This window comes from Branchiostoma lanceolatum, chromosome 8 (assembly GCF_035083965.1).
Source record: "Branchiostoma lanceolatum isolate klBraLanc5 chromosome 8, klBraLanc5.hap2, whole genome shotgun sequence".
NCBI classification, from domain to species: Eukaryota; Metazoa; Chordata; class Leptocardii; order Amphioxiformes; family Branchiostomatidae; genus Branchiostoma; species Branchiostoma lanceolatum.
Genome location: NC_089729.1, coordinates 21,970,938 through 21,991,548, shown reverse-complemented (window position 1 = coordinate 21,991,548; position 20,611 = coordinate 21,970,938). Strand labels below are relative to the sequence as shown.

Here is a 20,611-nt window from a genome sequence, read left to right as displayed (position 1 = left end):
CCTTAGAATGGAGGCGGTAGTTATTCTGCACCCCAGCAGACCTATAGTCAGCCCCCATCTTACCATGGTCAGCCTCAACAGGGATACGGTCAGTCCCCAGGGCAGCACAACCCTTATGGACAGCAAGGTAAGGTCATTTATCAAAAGGCTAGGGTATGTCACGGAATGGTATGTCTTTGTAATTTTGCCCAAGTTTGCTGCTTTATTTCATTTTTGTATATTCCTGTATTTATGTATGAAGGACTCTATTCGTATCTTCCTTCAAGTACTTTCCCTTATTCGCTCAATTAAAAATGGAGGTTTGTCCCTCAATGCAGGCAGGCGGCCTCACAGCTCTTCTTAGACTTCCGGAAGTAAAGAAATCCCTCGATTCCCACTTCTGGAGCAAGCTCATGATTCCCCAGTTCAAGGTTTTGCTCAGCTGGGTGCCTTGAAAAGCCCTTTCGGCATTTGTTCGGAAAAAAATTGAGTAACCGTCCGATTAGTAACTTAGTGGACGTAAGTCTTACCAATTGCAGTTAGTGGTACATGTAGGTGTTTTTTTTCTTTAAATTTCTATTAGCAGGAAACGCGCTGGGAGGAAGAAATCTCAGCAGTGGAAGAACTTATCCTGGCGGTCTCACTGACAGATCTCGGTGAAAGACACCTTTGTCATAGCCACAAAGGCCCTAATCAGTCAGATTTGGAGCATTGCATTATATTGTTGTTGCTGGCGTATTCTTCTTCTTTCTTCTTCTTCTTCTGTCAGCTACAACGACACATTACCCCCAATAGATTAACCTAATTTGCATAATAAATGAGGAAATGCTGTATTTCTTAGATATTTCTTATCTCCAGTATTCTAAACAATAGAAAGGTAATACTCACATTGTAGGTAGCTAATATACACACAAACATGAATAGCTATAGGTAATGTTAATTACATTCTAATTTGCATAATAATACAGTAGAAGCCACTTAATTGCACCTCGGATTAACGCACATTCCATTTAATTGCACCAAATCCCAAAATCCCAAACTGGTTCCCATTTACTGCATTGTTATAGTGACTCCACATATCTGTATGGCGCATTGTCACCAATGCCGGATAACTGCACCAAATTTTTTCAAAAATCCTCGACAAGTTGACTAAAAAGGTGCGCTAAAAATCGGCAAACGCGTTACAAATGAGCCGATATCTGCCGGTGTAAAGGCGCAATACCGCCAATATGTTTAAAACTGTTTTGAGTAACAAAAGAAGGTGGTCTCCATTGACAGTCACGTTGATAGGAATCGTATGGGAGGTCCCGTGTGGGTCACGGGGCGTGTCGGCAACATTAAGAGATGCACGCCTACCAAAGGCAGCATTACGCTTTGGCATCAGAATGCTGTACTCAATAAAGATTGGTCTCTTCCTGTATTATTACCATGAATGCATTTAAGTTTGCGGGGATTTGATTTCGCGTTAAGGATGACATGGGGTGTTGTCGGTGGTTTTAGGTTCGCGGCAGCGCTATAGTCACATACTGCTGCAATAATAAAAGACCGGCTTCTTTACGTCACATTCAGTCGGAAACCACACAGCGACTCGGCAAGGGCTACAGACGCGTAGACGGACATACCGGTAGCAGTCGCTTTTGGCGGTGCGGTGCTGACATGATCATCTGTCACATTCTTTTATGGCAGAGCTGAATCCGCGTCGTAGAAACTTCCTGCATTCACTGGAAGGAGGTATAGGCGGGTTCGGCTCTGCTATAAGGAGAATGATCTGTCACTGATCTAAGTCATCTAACCATATCTACCCACTGGATACGTAGTACAGTACATTGTACAATTCACTACCATGGTGTCGACAGTCAAATCTGTCCAGACATGAGAGGGGGCACTGCTCTGGGCTCACCCGTAATCAGTAACCTAGATTTGGTTTCAATTCCTAGTTTCATGGCGGTACACGATCTACGTAAATCGACAACTGTACTTTACGTAGTGTAACACAGTTAGAAACTGTTATCCCATGACGATGTTTCAGAATGCCTCCCCTGTACCTAGCCACTGATTTAAACATCTTTATTGGAATTATAACCACATGTACCACAGTCATGTAAGGATATCAGTACATGTTTGTAAACCCTGCAACTGGAACTGTGAACTCTAATGGTTCTATGAGGTATGGTAGCGCAAGAACTGTTACGTTAGCTACTAAGGTCAAGTAGGTCTCAACTCTGGGGTGTTATCCAGTCTGTGAAGAAAAAAAACATGTTAAGTTTGATCTGCACAATATCTTGGTAAACTTCACAAGATTTTTTTACATGTCCTTAAAAACTATATATATATTATGTATTTAGTAAAGTTGATAACTGCATAATTTTTCTTTGTACTAGTGTTTCTGACTAACAATTCTGGCTTAACGGTACCTTTGGCCAAGGTTAAAATGCTGACATACTACTAGTACTTGTGCTACTTGAAACTCATTTGCATAATTAATGACCTGGTGTTATGTACTGAAGTAAATAGTTCTCCTCAATGGTACATGGTAGGAATTTCATACACATACTAGAGTTCCACGACCTCATACCTTCGCCAAATGATTTTAACCTTTTTGACTGACGTATCAGGAGTGTTTCTCATCAATTATAAATCATACCAGTTGATCTTCTTCACCCAAAAAACAAAAGTATGAGCTTAACAAAGAAGGTTATGCTAACAAAGTAACATTTAACATGAATTATGCAAATGAGGTCCTTATTAGCATAATTTGATTCAACGATGTTCACATTCACATAACTTCCAAATGACACAAGTATGAAATTGGCATCATTTACCTGTATGGAACTAAAGTAGTTCCTCATTAATTATGCAAATTAGGCCTACATTTGCATATTTTTTATCTATCAAAATTCCTCAGTAACAAATGTCACATATTTCAATAGTCATATCATGGAACACAGCGGGTTTTTAAAATTGTCTCATTAATTATGCAAATTAGAATCTGATTTGCATAATTATCGTCCAATCAGACAAAGCATCACGTAAGCTATCTACATACCAGAAATCATTAACATCCATTTAGCCCATCTTATGAGCTCTTAATTATGCAAATGAGGTCTTCATTTGCATAATTGATATCTATTAATATTTCTCTCTTCTTCAGTTACATATGTCACATGTTTGAGAGTCCTACCATGGAATTTGGCTGCTGTATAAACTTTCCTCATTAATTATGCAAATTAGATAATGATTTACATAATAAGTATCTAATCATGTACGTCATCACTCAAGCTATGTACTTACCAAAATTCATGACCATCCATCAAGCCCTTCTTGAGTTATTCCCTTTCAAAGTCTGAACCAAAACCTGCTCCTGCAGTTCCAAAAAAGCCGCTAGGGGGCCCAAACCCGTACCACTTACTCTCTGCCCAAAGAGCTATCTACCACTCAAAAATCAGTTTCATAGCATGTCCAGAACACGAGATATCAGAACAAGAAGTTGCGCTGCAGTACCGTAACAAGCCGCTAGGGGACCCAAAATCTAATCATTTCCTAGTCTCATCAAGACCTACCTACTTACCAAATATCAAGACAATCCATTAAAGCCTTCTCGAGTTATGCTGTACATTACACACACACATACAAACGCTACCCTCTGCATAACCTTCTCGGCGAAGTTAAATATAGGAAGCTTAGATGAAGATGAAGATAATGAAATATGTCTTATGCTAAGCACTCGGACCTAACTTACATAGTTGCTGCTAATTAGGACCTAATTTGCATATATTTCCCTTACGGAAAATGCAACAGATGTCTTCTTGGAGGTGTAGGTAGCTTTAGGAAAGGTGAATACAGCGGAATGTGTGTCATGCTAATGAGTACATCTCTTTAGTGGTCAATGGGAGATATAGGTAGCTTTAGGAAAGGTGCATACAATGAAATGTGCGTTAAGGCTAATGATGACCTAATTTGCATAATCAATTCAGAAACATCCTATTTCTTAGTTGATAAATTGTAGGAACTTCATTTTAGAGATATTCACAAGTAAGTATCTGGACCAAAGGCAAATTCAATGAAATATGTGTTGTGCAACTTAGCACCTAACAGGGATCGAAATACAACTAAGCAACTTGCAATATGCAAGCGATTTTCAAGATTTGCAAATAAAAATAATATGAACTTGCAATTTTGCAAGTTGAAAATACAAGTTTGTATTCCATAAATGCCTGGGACTGGCCCAGCAAGCAACTCTCCTTACACACACACACACTATCACCCCATAAAATACAGTAAATTTTCAATTGAACAAAGAAAACACAGAAATCATTGATTTTTTTGTGTTCTAAACCATCTAAAACCCTTCATAGATTGTGAGATTTCCCTTAGAAAAAGATGAAACCAAGGAGTAAACGTATACCGTCAGAAACCAAATGGCCACTGTAAATTTATGCAAATGAAGGTTCCCTGAATGAAAATCACATGCTGACACTAACACCCTCTAGCAATTTTCATGAAACTGCAGGATTCTTGATGCCTCTTGTGGTCATAAGACTGGTAAATATTCTTCTTCTTTGATCCAAGCACCATGTTTCAGTCACAATTTTATTTGTAGTGGCAAAATTAAGTAATTTTGTTATTGTTGCTGCTACATTACAAATTCTGCTAAGGCCACACCAGTTAATTTTATGGATGACATCCACGCGCGCATTGATTTTCATCTGTTCTCAATAAAAATATTTAAAAATATGACGACGTGATAAGTGACTCCTTTTAGCTATCAGAGATTCCTCTCAGGATGATCAGTGCGCAGGTAAACAAAAATCTCAAAGGTCTACTCGTTTAGCGGACTTTCATTCCCTAAAGCAAAGAACATTTCACAAGAGTTTTGAGGTCGCCGAAGTCTTATAATAGTTTTTAGAATCGACGAGTATTATAATAATTGTGTTCATTGCTTTGTTATTGTTGTCATACATTGTACTGTCGAGTAATAATTCAAAGTTAATTCATTTCTACACAGGAGAACATTGACCAGTCTTGAAGTATATTTATTGGGAAGGTTTGCAAACATCCATCTATGATAGGCCGAAATTTAAGCTTCACAGAACAGATCTTATTTATGCTTAGGCTTAGGCTGAGGAGTACAAAATCACACCTTGTTATACTTATAATATCAAATTTGGTCTTGGATGGGCATCAGAGATGTTTTTAAAAAGCAAAATGCTGTAAATTTTAAGAACCAATGAAATTGGTGTGACAATATCTAGGTTACCCAGAAAAGACATATGCCTGGAAAAGTGCTAGAAAAGCAAGTGAAGTAAAAAAATGAGGACTCGGAACTATCTTCAAATTGAGGATCAGAAATGTTCATTATCTCCATGAAAAAAATACTTTTTCATGGGTATATTGTTTTGAGTGTGTTTGCGTGTGTGTATGTGTGTGTCTCCGGATGCTTAAAGTCAGCATAACTGAAGAACATGTAAATGGATTGTAATGATATTTGGTATGTAGGTAGGTGTTAGGAGGTGAAAAGTCAAGGTCGATTTTGGGCCCCCTGGTGTGTGTCATGTGTCAAAATCTTCTAAGGAGAATAACTGATGAAATGAGCAACAGATTTTCATGTTATTTACTAAGCAGGTAGCTTAAACAGAGATGTACACAATGAATTGCAAATTATGCAAATTGGGACTGAATTTGCATAAGTAATGAGGAAAATCTATACTTCTATTCTAGGCATGTTGTAGTAGCTCACACCTGTTAGTTTCAAATCTGAATTCCCCAGGTCCCAACAGCTGGTGGTCAAACCACAAAGGGGTACACTACCAAACCTGTATACTTCTTTCTATTATGTGGATAGCTTATAAGTAGCTTAAGTGTCACTTGAAATGGTGATAATGCAAATCAGAATCTAATTTGCATAATTAAGGGGGCATTTTATAAACCCACTTCGTTCAATGGTAGACAGTTAAAAAATGCAACATATGTTGTAACTGAGAAAAAAAGGGACATTGATAGATAAAAGTTATGCAAATGAAGACCTAATTTGCATAATTAATGAGAAAATAATGTACTTCCATATTGGTAGATAACTGGAATGTCATACTTGTGGCATTTGGAAGTCATGTATATGATGTAACAGTGAACACAGTTGAATGTAAATTATGCAAATGTGGGTCTAATTTGCATAATATATATTCATGGAGATTTGAGGTCTCCAAACTCTTGTTTATTTTTAGATTAGTGTATTATACAGCGCACTATGTCATAGCAATGCAGACTTATTATTGGTACATTCTTCAAGTCTGTAAAGATATAGCTCTACCCAAACACAGAGAGCTCAAAACAGGCTGTCAACTCCTTGCAAAGGTCTGCTAGAAAGTTCCTTGAAGAACAGTGCCGGAGAACAAGAGAGAGAACTGGTAGGACCACCTGGCAGTGGATGTCCAAGTTCTCCATACACTCAGTGACTGATACAGCCTGAATAGGCACCTTATAATGCATGACAAAAAGAGATATGAACACTATTCAGTTTTCATTAAACTTTAAGGATTCTCCCTGACTTACTTCCAGTTATAGTAGGAGGGTGAAATTATATATGATATGCATATCTCTACCTGGAAATCTAACACTGAATCTGAACAGTGTCTCTGTTACAGCTGCTAAGCTGGAGTGCAGTGTGATGATGGATGGCAAAGGTCATGATCATTGTTTGTACCTCATGATGTATAGAGGTAATAAATTATTACAAAGGTGCAAAAGACTGCTTTCCAAACTCCAGCGCATTGGGCGAAAACAAGGGTCAACCGGTAAAACAATATGCATATCAATGTATTAAGATTTGCCTTTCAAAAATGTTTTTACTGCCCGACCCTCTTTTACACCCAACGCGCCCGGCCCTGGAAAGGGGTCTAATTCAGCATGCCGCTATTGTGGCAGTGGCAGATTTCGACCAGCTTGGGCATGACGCACCCGCCATACAGGAGTTGGTTGGTTCGTCCGTCGGTTAGTCCAGGGTAGGAGGAACCCCGTATATCCTCAGTTGGAAGTCCTCCTAGGAGACTGATACTCCTAGTAAGAAGCTGCACCTGTTGGGGCCGTCTTACACGTGGCAGCTTCTGCACCTGTGGGACTACAAGCGTCAGCAGGCGAGAGGATGAAGAAGGGTGAAGTGCACACCCCTTGTTCACCTTAAAAAGTCAATGTGCTGGTCAGGCACACAGGTTGCCAAAACAAGCTATGGTGCCACCCAACACCTAGCGTAGTACAAAGTCCTGTGGCGATGAAGAAATGGCGACGGGAACAAGCAGAGGATGCTGCTGGGATCTGGGACTCAGCAGGCGGCTGTGGGGTGATGGTCGTCCACTGTAGACAGTGGTAGATACAGTGCTCGTATCTTCTCACAGCGACAGAGCAGCCTTTTCCAGGGACAGCACTGCTCTCCCCGGAAGGGGAAGGGGAGATAAAAGGATCCCTAAAGAGCCTACCACACAAGCGCCCCTGGCAGGAGACCGAGCCTGCAAGGACATCCAACCCAGCAGTCGTGAAAACAGGAAACACAAGATAAGCCCCAAACCTTTGAGGCATAGAATGTGCGGACATTGACATAGCAGCTCTGAGTGAGACCAGATTTGCAGGAGAAACTCAACTTGAGAAGATAGGAGGAGGCTACACCTTTTACTGCATCGGGAAGCCTCAAGATGCCCCACGGACGCCTGGCTTTGGACTTGCGATTCGCACGGAGCTTGCGAGAAAGCTTGACAGCCTACCTCTTGGTAGGACCATCAACGATCGATTGATGACCTTGCGTCTCAAGCTCGCAAAAGGCTGCTTTGCCACCATCATTAGTGCTTATGCACCTACAGTGACAAATCCAGACGACGTCAAAGAAGCCTTCTACGTGGATTTTCAACCGTGTCCTCTCGGAGGTAAACAGTGAGTAAGGACAAGGTGATCATCCTCAGAGATTTAACTGCACGAGTTGGAACAGATGTGTCCTCCTGGCCGAATGTCTTAAGGACACCATGGCACTGGAAAGTGCAATTCCAATGGATTGATGCTATTATCTCTGTGTGCCCAGCACAGACTGTCCATCACCAACACAATATTCCAGCAAGCGGATAAGTACAAGGACACATGGATGCACCCTCGATCAAGACAGTGGCATATGCTAGATTGGTCTTTGTGGATGCTACTGTACTATAGTAGTATCCGGTACGGGCAACTAAAACAAGGGCATCGCAACCAGGGCAGACCCCTCAAAAGGTACAGAGACAATCTGAAGGCAAGCCTTAAGAATTGCAACATCGACGTCAACTGCTGGGAAGCAATTGCCCATGACAGAGTGCTTTGGAGAAACCAGTGCTCGTTAGGAGCAAGGCCCTTTGAAGCCAACAGAGCTGCTGCAATTCAGGAGAAGACGGAGAGGAGGAAACAGCGCTCCACACCAGACTGTTCCTTTCCGTACAGCATCTGTGGCCGCCCATGTGCGTCAAAAATTGGTCTTTTCTCTCAAATGAGGACCCACGCCTACTCATCTGTCGAACCGACAGGAGAATCCATCATCATTTTTTATTGCCGAAAGTTGGTCAGGGAGAATCTGTATTGAAGACAATTACACCATGTACCACTTTTGTAATGCATGGTGGTACTTTTGATGAAAAAGTGAAGTAAATGCCCAGCCAGTAATTCGTATGCTCTGCTCTTCTCTGAAGTTACAAGGAAATTGTCTGAAGTAAACTTGGGCAATATGTGTGCATGAAAAATTGTACTTGCTACATGTATCTCAATTCCCTTCTGAATCCAGCATTTCAGTAATGACTGTGCTTTTGTTAAAGTTTGATAAGCTTTGTGTGATTTCTGGATTTGTAATTAAGTACCATTAAAGGAGCACTTAACAGGAAAAAGGCATGCAGGCCCTCATTGCACCCTGATGAAGGCAGCTGACAAGCTGCCAAAATAGTGGCCAGGGAAATCTCTAAGGTTTTGGTAGAAAACCATTATCTTCCAATAACCTACCATTACTACGAAGCTAGTTATGGAAGTAAAGTTATTTTTACCCATTAGGCCATGGAGCACCACCACCACAACAGAGATATGGCTCAGCCCCCCCACCACAACCTCAGGGCTACGGCACCCCCCCACCACAACAGCAGGCCTATGGGGCACCCCCTCCACAACAACAGGGGTACAGAGCCCCCCCACCCCAGCAGCAGGGGTATGGAGCACAGTCTCCCCAGCAAGGCTATGGTGGTGCCCCTCCCCAGCAGGTCTATCAGCAGGGTTACCAGGCCCCTGGGTATGGCCCTCCCCCTGGTGGACCACCCCCAGGGGTGGACCCAACGTTGTGGGGTTGGTTTCAGGTAAAGGCTCAGTGCAACTTTGACAACATATAGTGCAATCATATAGTGTACCATTTTAACACTGCAAGGAATCGAATTTTATACAAAGGTAGCTTTGGACATTTCAAGCATTTTTACCATTTTTATTTTTTAAAGGCATCCAGAGCATTTTATGAGGCTTGAAACTTGAATAAAAAACTCCAATTTCTAGTCATTCCTACAAATAGTAAGTTTCAATAACACTATACCATTACATATCAACATTAAAGGAGCAAAGATACAATTTCATTGTGTGGTAAGAACTGATAGAAAATCTAAGCCCTAATAGACTAATCCTGACTGTCCATCACAATTAGCAGTTCGACCAATGAAAGAGTGACTGCATGTCTGTCAAATTTTTGAAATTTTGTGTTTTAATTTTGCATTTTAACGGAGGTGGGCGGGGCTATGGTATCGGTCTATTTACACTAGGGATATGAAACTAAAAGATTACCATGTAGCTTATTTTTGTGCGGCTTTTGAGCACTTTTGATAAGAAATCCGCACGCAAATGCGGTAAACAGTGCCATTAAATTTCAATTTCATAAAGATTACAGCAACTTGAATATTTCCAGTTTTCAAGCCTCATAAAATGCTCTGGGTGCCTTTAAACAATTCTATTTGTTACACTACATGGAATGCATGCTACAAAATCCCAACATGCCGATGTATTAGATCAGGGTCATGTTGACTTGAGCTTTTCATAAAGAAATTTGCTTCTTGGGGCAGACAAAAAATTTAACCCAAAAGTAGAAAAAATCTGAACTTCATGACATGAAATTGATGAAAAAACTATGTTTTCTTAAATGACAGATTCAACAGTGAAAATTGACAACATGGGCACCCAAACAATGGGTGGAACGGAAACATAAAGCTGGAGACAGCCATGTACATGTACATGTATCTCATAGGCTATGCAAAACTTCAAAGGTAACTTGGCACAGTTTTTAATCAGTCAGTACTCAATAACTGTGCTAGGTTTCATTTCTCTTTTTCCATGGAAAAGGAGTCTAAAAAATTAATGACGTTGCAATGGAGTTCACCATGAAAATCATGAAAATAAATTCACCGCAAATATTATACAATATAAGTACTCTCATGACAGCTCGAGATCTGGATTTACCTGGCTCCGTTGTCACACCTTACCGCATTATTTCATAAGGTCAAGAAATGAAATGGGTCCGGGAATTCATGTTGTGCTGCCTTTGCAACTGATGAATGATATTCCATAATATGACTAATGGAAATGTTGGCCAAATTAATGTACAATTTCACACTAGATTGTGGCATACAGATGTACACTGAGGCATCTGTTCATAACAATTTTTTTCAATTCGCCCTAAATGTCAGGTCTTGAATGTGTACATGTGATTAAAATTGTCATCATACAAATGATTACTGATTCTTGCAGACAGTAGACCAGGATCGCTCAGGGTCCATCAACGCAACAGAGCTGCGGCAGGCTCTGGTGAACGGGAACTGGTCCCACTTCAACCCTGAGACATGCAGACTGCTCATTGGCATGTTCGACCAGAACAAGTATTATTAAAGATTGATTGTCCTTTAGTTCTGCACTCTGTGTTGAGTGATGGGTTACATTCATAACATACTTTAGAAAAGTATCCAACTGCTTTTCTGCTAGCATTTTACAGGAAAGGGTATGGAACTTAAACACTCGGTGGACAGCCCCCCACTGTAGTATTATCTGTACTTGGAGAGCTGTGTGACCTTAGGGCTAAGGGAGTGGAGATGGGCACCACCATTTGATGCAGGCAGGACTAATTCGATGTTTAGTAGCAGACCACAACAAAGCAGCCACTGTTTGATTCAGTATTTTGAATTAGTGTTAAAAGAAGATACCATATATGGATAGCTTCATTAGGTTGGTTGTTAGAGAAACTTTAGTTTCTTCTAACACGACCAAATATTGTTCTTACCTTGCAAGCATTTCAGTAACCTTATCATTTCAGTAACCTTTCTGCTTGCCTTAGGGCCTACTGACATTTGCTACTTCTTTGCAAGTTGCCATCCTAAACATGACTGTGCCTGTACCCCAGCACATCTAGTCTCAAAGTTTTGACTCTACTTGTGATTAGAAGAAGCTTCATGTTTCAGATGTTTGTGTTGATTTCAGGGATGGTACCATCAACATCCAGGAGTTTGCTGCTCTGTGGAAGTACATCAATGATTGGAAAGGCTGCTTTGACAGGTATGCCAGACTTTGTGCCAATATTTCAAAACACAACTGTTTATTCATCTACTTATTGTTACATGTTTTATGTGCACTTGTATTGGCACAGGTTAGAACTACTCTAGAACAGTTCAACTGTCTTGGGAAAACTATGATACATAAACTAACAATAAGATAACATTTTGGGGAGGGCCTAGTCTTTACATGAAATACAGACAGCTGTTATATGTTGTGTTTAATTTGTCCTCATGCTGAAATGTCATTTTATGCACTTGACATCCTGAAATTCAATGCTGTTTCACACAAAATGGAGTTGATCTGTAAGCCTTGTTGATGTACAATAACTGTACTGTCTGTGTCTTGTTTCTGCTTTTATTCATCTTACACTTCCTGCCAGTTCATTTCATCAACATAAGTGCTTAAATAAATAAAAATTCACAAGGGAAAAAAAAACTGAGTATTGATAATTTTTTCAGGTTTGACACAGACAGATCGGGTAACATCGATGCTCAGGAACTTAATAATGCCTTCAGGACTTTTGGATATTCACTGTAAGTAAACAGTACTTAAACTTTCTTCGAGTTTTTCATTCACTTCCATTTCAATGTACCACGCAGGTGCCTGTGTAACCCTCCACTAATACCGAGACCGTTAGTTGGCACATCTGAACTTGAGGTGGTACATGTTGCTGAAGTTCTAGGAGTGATACTCCAAGCCCATGTCACAATGATTTATCTCCTAAGCAAACCATAGATATATGCCTGGTGTCTAAAGAAATATGGTCTTGATGTAAATGATTTAGTACTCGTGTATGACTGTAGACTTTCTGTCTGGAGTTGGTAACATTATGTAGTTTATTGAAGGTGGAGCATTAACAGATATCATTTATGCAAATGAACTCCTAATTTGCATAATTTATACAAAAGTGCCACAATTCTTCTAAGTAGTAAATGATTGTGACCTGTGTAAGTCAGTTAAAGGTGCACATGGCCAAGCATAGATCATGGAAATATGAAAGTCATTTGCATAATATTTCATGGAGATCTGAGGTCTCCAAACTCTTGTTTATTCTGTCTTCAACAGACAGACAGATAGCTAGACAATGGTCTACTCAAACTGGATGACATATTAGTTTCTTCATCTGACCCTGCTATCAGATTTGTTAGTACTTCACTTCATTCAGAAATAACACATCGGATTACACGTTGTTGATAATAATGGCACAGCAATTACAGACTAATTCTAATTACAAGTTTGGTATGAGGGCTGCACTGTGTCCTCCTCTAAGTTTGTGACAAGGAGCAGTCTTATTACAGCTTGTACACAATAATTGTATGACATGTTTGTACGGATTTTTCCCTGTCCCTACATGTGCAAATGTGTTTTCAGGGCATCTAGAACATTTTTGCGTTGCGACTGACAGACGTTTGCGACATATTGCCCCATTTTGGTATATTGACCATTACCGAAGGGTTAAAAAATTCTTGTTTTTTTATATCAAAATCAGGCGAAAAGCAATGCACGCGGATGACATCACATCCATAAAATTTACTTGCTGTGGCCTTAATGCACCCATGTCCAGTATCAGGGTGAAATGCACGAAGTTGTCCTAAGTTAAGTTAGATGTCCGAAGTTGTCCAAAGTTGTCCAAAGTTGTCCAAAGTTGTCCGAAGTTATGACGTCATCCTAACTTTGGACAGTCAGCCGGGTGGTGTACGAAGTTGTCCGAAGTTATGACGTCACCCTAACCATGACGTCATCCTAACTTTGGACAGTCAGCCGGGTGGTGTACGAAGTTGTCCGAAGTTATGACGTCATCCTAACTTTGGACAGTCAGCCGGGTGGTGTACGAAGTTGTCCGAAGTTATGACGTCATCATAACCATGACGTCATCCTAACTTTGTATAAGAAGACGGGAGGTTATAGCCTTGTTGTGCTTGGGTCGCTCCCCAGAGGTACGCCAAACGTGTTGGCAGGAGCAGAGCGACCAAAGCACAACACGGCTGGATTCCAGGCTAGGAGGTTACCGAAGTTGTCGGAAGTTATGACGTAAATATGAACGTAATTAGATCGAGATCTAAAAACTCTGTGTTTTTGGTGGGATATAACTAGCCTTCACCTATCAGTGGGAGTACCTAGGTTTATCTTACCAAAATGGTAAATACTTATGTCGTATAGGGATAAGAATTTACTTTTTTAATAGTCATAACAATATTGTATAGAAAATTTTATAATCAAATTTTGTAGCAATAAAATAACAACTACTACTTCTTATGAAACAAAGTAGTGAAAGAAGACTGCAATACATGTAGTTTATAAACAGATATGGGAGATGTTTTCAGGTACTTGTATTTAGAAGTGACGTAAAAACTGGAAAGATAATAGTAAGAGTGAACTTAAATTATTTTGTGTGCATTGTTTAAGCGAACTTTAGGAGGAGAAATAAAAGACGAAAAGACTTAAATAAAACTAACTAAACTAAAATAAATGAATTTTTTACAATGCATGAACATTGTTTTTGTGATGATTTATGTGCATCTATATTTTATTTGTTTATATGCGTGAGTGGTGTGTATCATATTTACATATATATAAGTTTTTACTATGTGTTAAGTAACTTTGGACAACTTCGTACACATGCCGCCCTACCCTGCCTACTGTACGAAGTTTGCTGACGTCACGTTACTTTGCACAACTTCGGACAACTTCGTACACATGCCACCCTACCCTGCCTACTGTACGAAGTTAGATGACGTCACGTAACTTTGCACAACTTCGGACAACTTCGTACATTTTCCACCCTACCCTGCCTACTGTACGAAGTTAGATGACGTCACGTAACTTTGCACAACTTCGGACAACTTCGTACATTTTCCACCCTACCCTGCCTACTGTACGAAGTTAGATGACGTCACGTAACTTTGCACAACTTCGGACAACTTCGTACATTTTCCACCCTACCCTGCCTACTGTACAAAGTTAGATGACGTCACGTAACTTTGCACAACTTCGGACAACTTCGTACACTTGACACCCTACCCTGAATACTGTACGAAGTTAGATTACGTCATCCAATAAACGATTTGACGTCATCTGTGACTCCCGATATAGCCTCAAAGCCAGTAGGAAACGGCTTTAACTTCGTACAACTTCGTACAACTTCATACAACTTCGTACACCCTAACTTCGTGCACTTCACCCTGATACTGGACATAGCTCCCTTAATGGGATCGTGCTGGAAATTCTTTCAGGGGGGGACAATTTTTTCAAATTCAATTTTGGATAGGGTGATTATGCAGAAGTCTACTTTTTGACATGAAGTGATTTTGTACTGGTCAATTGGGATGCCACTGAACGAATCAGTTCTTGCACAGGGAGGTTATTTTTGAATATGATTCAATTTTGGAATGGTCCAATTTTGCATAAGGGTCAAATATGCTGAATTTGCAAATGTTGCCTGTCTAGTTTGTTATGAATTCCTCGCTTGCTCTACTGTGAACATCAGCTTTCGACCAAGTGAGAATCCTCTCCAAACCCTCCAAATAGCACAGATTGCCTGGAATGTACTGACCCTGCTGGATCCCCCATACCCACCCTCTTTTCAGACTGGGCAGGTTTTTCTGCTGTCCAGACCGGACAGTTTCTTCCACCAACCTGTATGATTGGAATTCAGAGGTCATCAGGGTGCTCAATGCATGCTGTGTTCATTGAAAGTCTTCCACAAGACTAAAACATTTATTTATTTATTTAAAAACATTAAGTATCTTAAGACAGATAGGTGTGGAAGTTTCATTCCTCTTTGTCAAGGAAATCTTCATATGTAGAGATAGGTATGTGAACTATGGAGATGTTGAAGCCCAACACAATAACTGGAAGTGGATAAGGCGGAAATTTAATTGAACTAACTGGATCTGCCTCCATGTTTGTGTCCTTATATGAGAACGCTTTATGTACATATAATACTAACAGTATCCCTCCTTTCAGTTCAACAAGCTTCTGTGGGATGATTGTTACTAAGTTCGACAGGACTAGCAACTGTAATATCAACTTCGACGATTTCATCCAGGTGTGCGTGATGCTGAAGTCACTAACAGATAAGTTCCGACAGAAGGACGTCCACAGGAGAGGCATGATCAGGATCAACTATGAGGAGGTCAGTAGGGTTCAGCGCTGGTCCACATGCACCCTGGGGAAGGGTATGACAAGGTCATGGGCTGGTCCACAAGATTCAGAGCTGGTCCACAAACACACTGGGGAGGGAGCAATATGGTTCAGGGCTGATCCACTAACACTGGGGGAGGGGGTGACCAGATTCAGGACGGTCCACAACATTCAGAAATGCACAAACACTGCGGGAAGGGAGTAACAAGGTTCAGGGCAGGTCCACAAACACAGGGTGAGGGGTTGGTAAAGTTATAAGCTTCTGCGTAAGATTGCTGGAAAATGGAAAAGTTGGCCCTTTTGTCTATGACTGGTCCATAAAAAGATAATGGTAAAGATATCATCTGCATATTATCGTTTTTTACCATTTTACTCAACACCAAGGTACTAACTGATGAATGTTCTTCCTCCTTCTAGTTTCTGGAGATGGTTTTGGAGAACAATGTTGTATAGAAGCCTGTGAAACAACCACCCTAATGGGAAAGATGGGATAAGGCCACAGCAAATAGATTTTATGGATGACAGCCTCTGCAGACTCCAAATTTAGTTAGTGTGCGCGGGCGGGGAAAAAACAAGGCGGGCAAAAAATAAACAGACACCCACATTTTCAAACTTGAATACCATGAAGCATTTAAGAAGAATTGTAGCAATAAAACACAGTATTACAACAAGTCTTTTATCCCTCTATTCAATAAAACATAACTACCGGTAACACTGATGTCAACTTAATGAATTTAGATCTGGGTCTGTATAGCAAGACGGTAGAGACAAGGTTTCTGTACACTGGGCATGGGAGTCTCCTGAGTCATGAGGCAGACTGACGATGACTACATACATGTTGCTGTCTCTGCTCACCTCAGCTGAAGTTCTCTAGCTCTCCGCTATTGCTGTCCTGACTGTTTGCCTGACTGAAATCACCCGTCTTTTCCTTTTGTCTTTAACATACAGACTGTTAGACCATGGTCTACTCAAACTAGTGCTGCGTACCGGTACTGTACCATAAAGATTGATTAGGTACAGGTCCAAAATGCAGAATCATGAAGTACCCGTGTACCGATATAAATTTACACCGACATGTGCTTATTTTGTGACTGATGTCCTAACCTCATGACCTCATGCAACACCAATCATGACCAAAGTGACACCTTGGAACAGCGTAACTAATATGCAACAGATCATTCAGGCACGTTGGGAGTTTTGGTAGCAAGGCCAAGGGAGTTTGGCAGTAGGAAACATAGTATGTTCTTTGAATAAAGATACTGACAAGTTGTAAACAGTTTATTTATGTTTCTGTCAATATTGAAGAAGTTCAGAAAAACATATGTAAATTTTTTTAATTGTTCAGGTACAGGTACAGGTACGGACCTGTACCTAAACCTTTGTACCTGTACCTGATGTTACGTTTAGGTACGCAGCACTAACTCAAACCGCATGACATTAGTTACTTCTTCTGACCCAGCTGTCATCAAATTTGTTAGTAGTTCACTTCATTCAAGAACAGCACACCGGATTACACCTTGTTGATAATGTAATGGCACAGCACTTGTTTTTTATTTAAAGATCAGGCGAAAATCAATGCGCGCGCTGATGTCATCCATAGAATCTACTTGCTGTGGCCTTAAGAGTTTGTGTGTACTCCCATGTAGCTGTACTTTTACTTATGTAATTCTTAAATCTTTTGTGTGTAGATGAAGCAAAAATACTTTAATGTAATAATGGTGACTAAATTACCTGGTGTACTTAAAGAGAGTAGAGTTTGGTTCATGCTCACTATATATATAGAGAGAGAGAGATAGAGAGAAAGTCCCTTTCTTAAAGACGGATTGAAAATCATCATATACATATATAAATATATATGATTCCTCCATATATATATATATATATATCATCATCATCATCATCATCATCGCCGCTTTCATCTGTCGACGATGCCAGCCACCACTACTCTCTCTCTATATATATATATATAGAGAGAGAGAGAGAGATGGCAATGACTTTGTTCATTGGCCATGATATATTACCATAGTAATGTCTGAATGTCTGTTTTCGTAGATTTAGTTGCAAGCTTGTAATACAAGTAATACATGTACATGTAGGCTACTTCTTGTGAGGCAAGTCATGCCCCCATTGATTGTCTTGATACTGTAAATGCAGAAATATTCGCAGTGGTTTTATATTCACGGTTTTCATGGTGAACTCTTTAGCGCGAAGTTAAAACCACCGCAAAACATTTGCCCACCTATGACTGTATCGCTACTATTGTAACATGAAATTAAAACCACCATGAATACTCTATTTTCTCCCTACCACGAAATAAAAACCATGCAAACTTAATTGCATTTACAGTAATTTGCATGTACTTTTTAGCAGGATTTTTACATTTTGTGTTAAGTTTCACTTGGACCAAGTTTTGACCGATGCTTGTGGCCTGCCATAACAGGCACCTTTTTTCATCTTTTGGACATCATGATAAAATCATTTCACTTTTCAGTATCATATGTACAACATGGCAAAACTCAAATAAAGCAAGAAATTTTGTATGCTTTTATAGAGGGAAAATGTAATAGAAAATGATATCCAAAATGGGAAAGGGTTTGGAAGGCAAAACAAGATGGATTCTTTGGGTATAAAATGGTGTAGTTTCTTTGACCTGTGATTTTTTCTTAGTTTTACAGCTTCTGTACAATTTAGACTCAATCTTAGTGCCAACAGGTCAATAGTGTCATTCAAAATGAGTCATTTTGTGCTTTGAATGCAGTATATTTAGTACATAGAGTAATCAAGTGTTGTATTTCTGTCTTTCTTTAGGTGATATGATCTAACTTTTCAAAATCAAACAGAAATGTTAAGTTTGATTTAATGTACAAGATTAGTAGACTGGGTGCCATCCTTGTTAGTTGACACATGCTGCTGTAAGGTGCAGTCACATTTGGTGCACCATTTCCTGCTCATAGGATTTTTTGTGAGAATATGACAGAAGTGACCATTGCCAAAGATCTACCGGTATTACAACTTTTTCTGTCACAAAACAGCTGTATTTTGTTTGACTTATCCATAACTGTCCCAAGAGTTCTTGCAATTCGCTGTTGTAAACCTATTGTACAACAAATGTGTATGGGATTAGGCGTAAACTACATGTAACATAAATGGTTTGCTGCTGTAGTAAAATACTACAAAGGATTGTTTTGTAATCCTACACTAGAGGTTAAATGTGTAGAACACTAGTGTCCGAATTGCTTATGACTAAAGTTTGAAATATCTTATATAAAGTTATTTACAAAATGGTACATATAGTGTCTTCTTCTTCTTCTTTCATTACTGGAAACAGAATGATTTGTAATGATGTAGGTTTTGCATGCACATTAGAGTGGTATATCATTTGTTTTGGTCATTTCTGTTACTTAATCATTTTATATTGTATTTAAATCCATGACAACACTGCGATTTCCCATAACCTGCTCATCTCAAGTGTGCCGCACGTCAGTGAGATTGCAAAGGAAAATCAGTGAAAAATTTGGGATGGTGCTGCAATGTTTCACCACTAACGTGCCACGGTCCAGTGAGGTAGGGGCTTAAGACTGTCACATTGAAACTAGAGTTCCACTACCTCATACCTTCGCCAAATGATTTTAACCTTTTCAACTGATGTATCATGTGTGTTTTTCATTCATCATGCAAATAAGGTCCTCATTTGCATAGATTATATCCGTCGATCATCTTCACCACCCAAATAGCTGAAGTTTTCTTCAGCATGACAGTGCTATCTTAACAAAGAAGGCTATTCTAGCATTTTCTGATCGATTATGCAAATTAGTTGCTCATTTGCATAATTACTATTCAACCATGTTCACCCTCACATAACTCCCAAATGCCTCAACCATGAGCAAAACTACGAAAACCACGCTCTCCTTTTTCAGCACTCGGTTCCAGTGCTGAAAGTGGCTTCAGCACTGGAAAACCAGTGCTGAGCTTAGTGCAGCACTGGAAAACCAGTGCTGAGTTTAGTTCAGCACTGGAAAACCAGTGCTGAGTTTAGTTCAGCACTGGAAAACCAGTGCTGAGTGGAGTTCAGCACTGGAGAACTCGACGTCAGCACTGGAAACCGAGTGCTGAGACAAGCTTCGGCACTGAAAAACTAGTGCTGAGATACGTTACGGCGGTGACTTACTTGCGATTTCAAAACGTAGTATTTTTCCGGACTATTCACTGAAATTTATCCATAGCGCATAACTATGACAGATTTCAGTTTCTATATTACCGGGGTAAATTGCTCTGACGCTGCTCTGACTATAAATCCTCGACGTGACCGATTTTTGAGTAAGATTTTCCGGTGGGCCAGAGGCTAAAGGGTAACTGCAACGTCATTGGAAGATACCATTGTTTGCTGACAAGTTACTAGACACCCGGGAACTCATTTGCCTACCTGAAATTACAAATTCTACTTCCTTATTTAATTTCAAAATGTTAAATTTCAAATATTGATTAGCAAACGAACCAATACTAGTTTCAAAACACTTTATTTGGCATGATTCACGTGCACGGAAACACATTGAATATGGCAACAAAACAGTAGCCTAAACCATGTAAACAGAACGCATTGAAACAAGCCTAAACAGAATTGCACGCATTGTAACTAGTCATTTTACAACAAAAAAAATACTTGATTGAAACTACTTACATATAAATATCATGAGCTTTACAGTAGTAATACCAACTAAGGCTAATGTACACATATCTGAAACGCATATAATATCAGAACCACCGGCCCTTTTCAGGGCCACCCAAATCTCTCCCAAAAGAGCTGTATCGCACATCACAATCACGAAACAAAGATACAATTTATGACCAGAAAGAAAGAAATAAAGTTGTTTATTTGTAATACATCCCTCATACCTATATCTACTATACAATTACACAA

General features: G+C 39.8%; 1 protein-coding gene across 1 annotated transcript in view; it reads left to right on the top strand.

Annotated features, from left to right (window-relative positions):
* Window positions 1-18,980, top strand: part of LOC136440554 (programmed cell death protein 6-like) — a 31,610-nt gene extending 12,630 nt beyond the window's left edge. Inside the window, exons 2-8 of the mRNA XM_066436618.1 lie at window positions 7-127; window positions 9,028-9,323; window positions 10,753-10,880; window positions 11,476-11,550; window positions 12,009-12,083; window positions 15,517-15,685; window positions 16,111-18,980. Coding sequence (XP_066292715.1) covers window positions 7-127; window positions 9,028-9,323; window positions 10,753-10,880; window positions 11,476-11,550; window positions 12,009-12,083; window positions 15,517-15,685; window positions 16,111-16,146 — 900 coding nt within the window. The 3' untranslated portion in view covers window positions 16,147-18,980. The remainder of the gene's footprint in view (window positions 1-6; window positions 128-9,027; window positions 9,324-10,752; window positions 10,881-11,475; window positions 11,551-12,008; window positions 12,084-15,516; window positions 15,686-16,110) is intronic.
* The last annotated feature ends 1,631 nt before the right edge of the window (window positions 18,981-20,611 follow it).